Genomic DNA, 7,841 nt, shown 5'->3' with positions numbered 1-7,841 from the left:
CTGTCTCTCTGTGTGTCTCTTTTTCGCTGTCTCTCTCAGTGGACCTTCTGTGTCTGGGTGCATGCTTCTTCAGAATTCTTGTTGGTGCCTGGGAAATGGGAAGGGAACTCGTCTGCTTTCGCGTGTACTAGTGAAAGCAGGCACAGGGCTTTCTCAGAGACAGACACAGACAAGTCTGCAATTCTCGGTGAAGGGCCCCTACGTGCCCTGCGTGGTTGGAGTCGTCCTCCTTTTAGTGGAAGGTTAGATTTCAGGACCGGAGCAAGCTGCTAAATCCTACTACTACCCCATCTCCCTGGCGCTCTGTACGGAGATCAGTAGGGCACCAGTGGCAGATGGTGCTCTGGGGGTTGTTCTTTGCTCTGAATTGCAGTGCAGTGAGGTCTACTGAGCTGTTTTCTTGCAAGGACATGGCGGTGGGGTGGGTCTAGGGTGGGTGTCACTGGTTCTGGGTGGGCACCCACCTTACCGCCGCCCTCAGCCTGACGGCCAAGGAGGAGATACCGTGCGGACGGCCATGTGGCCCCGGTAGGCGTGACACTAAGGACTTCTCCAGGCTTTGCCCCAGCTTCATGAAGAAGGGGCAAGGGACGGAGCAGGGAGTGGCTCACGGCGTGGACGATCCTGTGCTGAACGCTCTGGTGCCCGTAGTGAGGCCTCTGGGGAAAGGGTGTACAAGCGACCACACACTGCGCGATACCGGGGACCTCGCAAGTGAAGCCTGGAAGGTGACAGCGCTGAAGAGGACATGCGGCAAACGGGGGCCACGCTGGCACCTTGGCGCTCGCTCCAGAGCCTGGACCGGCCATTGGCGCGCGCTTGCTGGCGGCCAGCACCCTGTCTTGCTGTCTTGCAACTGATTGCTCCCCGAACCTGGCCAGCTGGCCTGACCTGCCCTGGAACCACTTCGCCCCCAGGCCGCATGCGCACACTCTTCACTGCCTCTGTCTCGGCCCCTCCTCCACAGCAGCCACAGCCAATGCGGAGTCCTCAAATCCCAGAGCCTGTGCGCCTGCGCTCAACTTTGGCGGGCTGCGGCGGGAGGCTTCAGGGAGCTCATGGTCTTGCGGCCAAGGCTCCCCCCACCTGCTGCCGTTTCCTGTCCTTGTCCTGAGGCTGCCCTAGCTACACTGGGGCCGGGGCCGAGCGTCATGGCCAGCGTGTCGCGGTCCGGACAAAGCGGAGATTCCCGCCGACCCTGGGCCCTGATCGTCCCGGATGCGAAAGGTGGAGAGTCCCGGCCCCGCGGGAATGCAGGGGCGCTGGAGGGCGTGGGCTGGCCGCAGTCCCCAGGTTCAGGGGCGGCAAGCGCCCATCCTGTGCAGGAAGCCCAGGCCGGGTGTGAGATACAGGTGGCAAGCCCAGCGGAGGAATTGGTGCTGATATTGGATGACGGAATGGTGGCGGCTGAGGTGGTGATCGGGGAGGAGGAAGAGGACGGCGAGGCGACCAAGGATGAGGTGGCTGGAGAGGAGAATTCTGAGGAAGCCAAGCCAGAAGCAGAGGACATGCACGAGGAGGAGGAGGTGGAAGTTGAGAGACAGCAGCAGGAGGAGTTTCAGGAGCAAGAGGAGAAGCGCGAGGCAGATGCAGAGGCGGAGGAGGGGCCCCAGCTCTCCCAGCCGCTGCAGCAGCAAGAGCCAGCGCTGCGTCCTGCCTCAGCCCAGGACCCGCTGGCAGCACTGGAGCGTCTTCAGCTGGAGATCAGCGCTGGGAATGCCCAGGATTCCAGGGCCTTATGGCGGCTGAAGCGCAGGATTCTTCGGAGGCAGATTTCTTACCTGGATCACAGAAGGGCCATCATCAAGCACATCCCTGGCTTCTGGGCCCAGGCGGTATCCTTCCTTGTGCTGGTGGGTGATGGCGGGGGCTGTTGTGCAGGAGGGCTGGGCACTGAGAGCAGGGTGCCTCAGGGCGATGGCCCCCAGAGAGGAGAGCCGGGGAATGGTCCCTGGCCCTGGGTTGGTGTGGTCTGGGATCCAGTGTAAGGCCTTGGACAGGGGCGGTTGTTGGGGATGGGGGGACTTGGTGACTGGGTCTGTTTCCTCTAGGTCTCCGCCAACGTTGGCCTGCAGGCTGGTCTCAAATATTACTTGCAGACACGAGCCATGTGTCCCCATGCTACCAGAGCTAGGGTAGCACAAAGCAGCCTTCACTCAGAGCAGATAAGGCAAGGAAATATTTCGCTGCAAAATGGGAGAGTTACGCAGGCCGCACACCCACCTTCACATTCACAGGCTGTGCACGTTTCCTAGCAGTTCCTTCAAAAGAGAGCATTTCAGACACACACTCGTGACCTTTAGTGGAACCACGCCACGCCCCTTTGCCAGACAGTAGGACGACTGAGACCCACTCCGAATGGGGTACAAGCTGCCTCCTCAGACCCTGACACACACACACACACACACACACACACACACACACACACACACACACAGAGGATTCTCTCCTGGTATCTCCACCCCTGCTTCCCTCTCTGTCCTCAGGCTCCGGCTCGGTCCCACCCATGTCTTTCTCTCCGGACTGGCCGTGTCACTGTGTCTAATCCTTTTCCCTCCTCGGCCCTCCTCGTCCGTGCTTCTCGATCTCTTTCTCCCTCCCACACCCTCTGCTTGCAGCGTAAGTGTGCAGTCGGGTTCCTGTAAGCCATGTTATTCCATCTGGACTCAGGAGGCTGGTGACAACATAGGTCTTCACGGGAATATGCCAAGAAACCCAGCCGTGAGGAGGGGTCAGAGCACATGCCGACATCACAAGCTATGATGGGCTGCTGGCAGCCCACACAGGTCAGATATAGGAAGGAACTGTGAGGCGTGCAGGCAGTGGAGTCTCTCCCTGCTGTGTGCAGACAGCGTGGGAGGTACAGGAAGCCAACGGACTGCCCAGTGTCGATGGGGTCTGATGCATCTGCAGAGGCTGAGGAGTGTGGGGACTAGTGTTTCCTGGTCTTTCTGCACATGCCGTGATCTAGTCCCTTGCTCTTAGCCTGGGAGGGTTGGAGGGGGGCTGTGTCTGTTTCCACAGCATCTGAAGGCACAGCTCCTTGACACAGCACAGATTCTGAATCACCCCCAGTTGTCGGCCATGATCGGTGCCCAGGACAAAGACGTGCTCAGCTATGTGGTCGACTTGGAGGTGAGACCGGGGAGGCTGTGGCTGGGGGCCGTCCCGTCGGGGGTGGGATTTGGGCAGGAGAGGGTGAGGCAAAGGTGCTCACCCTCACAGCCAGGCAAGTAGCTCAGGACCCCGAGGGAGGACACTTGCCCCCTCCTGTCCCATTGCTCACGGCAGGTGGAAGAAGTGGGCCATCCCAAGTACCGCTGCAGAGTGATGTTTTTCTTTGGGGCCAACCCGTACTTCCGGAACCCAGTGATCATTAAGGAGTATCAGCTGAGCTTTGCTGGTAGGGTGTGGGTCCCATGATGGTGCGGGACAGGGGGATGAGGAGCATGAATCAGGGGCAGGAGGGAGGGGGAGGGGGAGGGGCAGGTGGGTGGGGAGGAGGCCATCAGCTTGCTCCTCAAATCCTCTCTTCCTGCAGGCTACAGGACATCGCGTTCCACTCCAGTCCAGTGGTTCTGGGATGATGAACGTGGAGCTCCCAGTCGCAGGCATGACCCCACCAGCCTTAACTTGTTCAACTGGCTGTGTGAGCACAGCTGCCCAGGGGCGAACAGGATTGCCGAGGTGGGGCCCCTGAGGCCTTCGTCAGCAGTGGGGATGTGGGTGGCCCCCGGCCAGAGAGGAGAGTGGGCTATGCCCAATGTGGCGCCGGCCTGTGTCCTCTTCCAGATCATCATCGAGGACCTGTGGCCCAATCCCCTGCAGTACTACCTGAGGGAGGAAGGGACCAGAAGACAGTGATCTGACGTGCTCACGTGTCGGTGAGAACCCCAGTATGCGGTGTGTTGACCTGCGTGTTGTATGGGCAAGGGAACGTGGGCCACACATTGGCTTGGAAATGGAAGGTCCGCCGACACAGGGACACAGGTAGCATGGGGAGAGGGTGGGAGGATGACAGGGGACCTGCAGAGACTCAGCTGCAAACACACAGAGGGTCGAAGCCTGCAAACCAGATGCAGTCGTGCTGTGGGCTGGGGCTTTGGAGAGCAACTCGGGAGGAGCAGTGCTTCACCACAAATGCTCCCCGTGGATGTCCGCCCTGTCCCGGGCTTCCCCCTGCTCCTTCAGTCTGGATTTGCCTGCCAGTCTTTGGGTCAGGAGCTGCCGTGTCCCCAGGCGCCACTGTGGTGAGAATCTCGCACTTCCTTCCATGTGCCCCACCACGCCATGTCCTCCCGCAACCCGACAGCCATTCTTAGAACTGGTCCAAGGCCATTGGGGGCTGGAAATGAATCCCTGGGTGAGAAAGCAAGGGGGATCGCAAAAGGGCGAGGCACAAGAGTGACACCATCTGGGATGTATTTGCAAATATCCCGTATCATTCTTGGTGTCTGTTGCGTGGGGGCGCGTGTGTGCGCGTGTACGCAAATGTGTCTGCGTGTGCCCACATGCGTCAGGTGCTCTGCATCTGTGTGGGCGTGAATCGTGCAGAGCTTCTATCTTTGCCCATGCAGAAACAATGGAGGACGCCACCAGTGCTGGAAGAGATGGGTGGATGAGTCTCCTGTCTTCTACGTGCCCCGGAGAGAATTGAGGAAGAGATAACGTGTGGCAGCCTTGAAGAGTTTCCACGATGTTTATGTGGACACATACAGGAAGCTAAAAACCCTTCTGTTTTTGGTGTGTGTGTGTGTGTGTGTGTGTGTGTGTGTATGGGGACCTGAGGAGGGACGATGAGGAAGGGACCTGAGTGTGACTGTCCTGCCGCTGCCCGGGTGATTCTGTGTGTGCGGGAGAGGTGCAGTACTGGGGTGGGGCCGGTGTTGCCATGTGCACAGAGGCCTGCCTTCTTGGGCAGGAAGAGCCTGGAAGGAGGAGGAGGAAGAGACAGACCTGTTATTTGGAGATTTATTGTATAGGCCAGAGCCGAAAGGCAGGGAAGGGGATTGCACAGTGGGACCAAATTGGTCCATTGGGTCCTGGTACAGTGTGGCCAGGACTCGGGGGGTTTCAGCCAGGACCCTTGATCCCAGAGGGGTGCTGTGTCCTTGGTGAGATAGAATCCAGTCAGCAAAGCCTCCAGTCAGGATCAGAGCGAAGACCACATGTCCCCGGACAACTCAGGAGCAGGCAGGCTTCTCATAGTCGATGCCAGTATACCTTGCTGCTGCCTCCCACACCCGGGGCTCCTTTGACCCCGAGCCCTGTCCTCAGACAGTGGCTCAGGATGGGAGATGTGTCAGGGGGAGGGGCAGGTGTGGGTTGTGGGCAGCAGCGAGGCTTATGAGTGGGAATTCATGGAGAGAGTACGCACGAGGGCAGAGATCCAGCGTGAGTTCGTGCGAGTGTGTGTGGGCGTCTGTGGCAAACTGGGCCTGAGATCCGTGGTGGTGCCGGCAGTGTGAGCGTGCATATGTTTGTGCGATTGCGTAGCGGTGTGTCTCTGTCTGTGCAGGAGTGGGTGGTTAGGCCACTGGAGAGACAAGGAGAGACACAGCGGTCTGTGTGAATGAGGTGCTTATGTGGGACGGTCAGGTGCCAGAATACAAGAGTGCAGTCCCTTCCCTCCTGAGTCCTGATGGTAATCGCTGGGATGGGTGCAATCGTTGCTGTGCCAGGGGGCTCAAGTCAGGATGCAAAAGGGAGATTGGTGCAAGGTCAAGAGGGGGGCCGAGGGGAGGAAAGCCTGTGTCCAGTGGCCAGTGGACCACTTGTGAGTGAGTGTGCTTGCGTGTGTGTTAGTGTGTGTCTATGTGGGAGTGAGTGTGTGTGTGTGTGTGTGTGTGTGTGTGTGTGTGTGTGTGAGTGGCTCTGGTGGGCCGACAGTAGCAAATACGTAGGGGCTACATGGTGTGCCCAGGCTTTGTGCACAGGGTAGCTAGGGAACCCAACCTGTCAGGCTACGTGGTGTGCAGAGGGCGTAGGTATTTCCCTGGAGGGAGCCGTCTAGCAAAAATCTCTGCTCTTGGCAGACGAGCCATGTTTTGTCACCAGTCAGCTCTTCCTTGGGGCTCTCCTCTCTGCTTCCTGTGCACCAGGCCCAGGGAAAGGGAGGAGCTGGGACCCTAGACCTCAGGTGACTTGAGTCCCCCAGGGGTGCCATAGCAGGGTGGTGTTGGTGATCCATGTGTGGATGGGCAGGTGAGCAGCCTGCCAGCTGCTCTCTGAGGGGACAGTTCCTTGCCAGCAACACCTCTCCCCGCAGCACAAGATCACCACTGTCGCTGCAGCTGGGCTGGGGACATGTCAAGGTGTGTCCCAGAACTGTGTTCCCCTTGCATGTAAGTGGTGCCAGAATGCGCCTCTCAGTCCCTGTGCGGGTGACCCTGATTAGCCTCAGGCTTAGTCGACTCCTGGCCTCATGTAAATGGGGAACTGGGTTCCTTTCTCAGTGTCTCAGCGGTTGCATGTCGACAGAGGATGCTGTGGACATTGTGGTCAGGATTCTGACCGGGCTCCCCCCGCCCTGCCCCAAACCACAGTGGGCAGCACATGGCCCACTGTGTGTGTGCTTTGGGGAGTCTAAAGCCGTACAGCCCCTCCAGTATTCTTCTCAGGTGGTGGAGGGTCAAAGGGGCCTAGGGAGGAACACTGGTCCCAGTCTGCTGCCGGCTGTGCCCAGGTGTGTGTGCCCAGCTCCTTGACGCTGAAGCTGCAAGGCTTCTGCCCTGCCCCCAAAGCCCCATCCCTAGAATTTGCGTGTGGGCCAGATGGAAGTGAAGTCCCAGTGACCCTGCGGGATCACAGCGGGTGGTCTCGTCTGTGCCTGGCCACCCACCTACCTGCCTTCCCCGCAGCCCGTTGCCCCCATACAGGGCTTTCGGTAAACACGCGGCCACCGTCCAGCATGAGAGGAAAGGCTTGACGGTGTCCCAGTACCGCTGGTCATGTGTTGGCTGCTGCCAGCTGACAGCATGGAGACCCCATGGCCCAGTGGAGGATGTCCGACCTGTCCTACAAGGAACTGGGGACGACTGTACGGATGCATCAGGTCCCATGCAGTAACCTAGGCCTGACTTTATCCGCCTAGGGGGTGATCGAAGAGCCTTGGGGTCCCAGGCCTGGCATATGTGTCGGTGTGCTCCCTCCTGGATGGCGCTGCCGACACAAGGCTGGCTGGTCAGGGGTCGCGTGTGAGGCCCGTTGGGTCCCGGCCTCTAGGTCCGATACTGCCGTAGGTGTTGTTGAAAAGACAGAGCACGATATGACCATCCCTTGGGTGTCGCTGCACCGGGCATCCCGTCGCTGCTCCCAGGTTCCCACTACCGAGTCTCCCCGGGAGGCCTGGGAGGTTGCCAGGCTCCTTTTGCAGGGACACAAAGGCTTGTGAGAGCCCATCCGCAGGGTCCGGTGCTCATTGCGGATGACTTGGGGGCAGTGCGAGATCTATTGCTCCCGTCCTTAGAGGAGATTGTGGTAGTCTTAAGGGACAAAGATGTGCCTGGAGAATAGAAGGATGTCCAGAGGAAGCATTGGAGGAGGAAGAGGACGAGGAGGAGTAGGAGGATGAGGAGGAGTTGGAGGAAGAGGATTGGGAGGAGTTACAGGAGGAGGAAGACGAGTGAATGATCGGGTGCAGGCGAGGGAAGAAGTGGAGGAGGAGGAAGTCCAGGACGAGCAAGAGGAGGAGCACGAGTCGAAGAGCAGTAGTAGCTGGGGAGGAAATTGAGGAGGACGTGAGCAGAGGGAAGAAGAGGAGGAGGAGGAAAGGTAGAGCCAGGGCTGGAAGAGCAGTAGCTGCAGAGGGGGAGCAGAAGGATGAAGAGGCCCGAGGCTAA

General features: G+C 59.3%; 1 protein-coding gene across 1 annotated transcript; it reads left to right on the top strand.

The window, feature by feature from the left end:
• The first annotated feature begins 1,151 nt into the window (after positions 1–1,151).
• Positions 1,152–7,068, top strand: LOC145715022 (uncharacterized). The gene is made up of 2 exons (XM_081794609.1): positions 1,152–1,853; positions 6,910–7,068. Exons 1-2 carry the CDS (start codon positions 1,152–1,154, stop codon positions 7,066–7,068), a joined length of 861 nt encoding a protein of 286 aa, XP_081650735.1.
• The last annotated feature ends 773 nt before the right edge of the window (positions 7,069–7,841 follow it).

Source organism: Panthera onca, chromosome Y, assembly GCF_046562875.1.
Source record: "Panthera onca isolate mPanOnc1 chromosome Y, mPanOnc1 haplotype 2, whole genome shotgun sequence".
NCBI classification, from domain to species: domain Eukaryota; kingdom Metazoa; phylum Chordata; class Mammalia; order Carnivora; family Felidae; genus Panthera; species Panthera onca.
Note: the sequence above shows the minus strand (reverse complement) of the source record. Positions and strands in the feature narration are given on the sequence as shown.

Coding starts and splice junctions, on each gene's coding strand:
- LOC145715022 (XM_081794609.1), top strand. CDS start 1,152: ATGGCCAGCGTGTCGCGGTCCGGACAAAGCGGAGATTCCCGCCGACCC. Junction 1,854..6,909: donor CGGTATCCTTCCTTGTGCTG/GTGGGTGATGGC, acceptor GCCACCGTCCAG/CATGAGAGGAAAGGCTTGAC.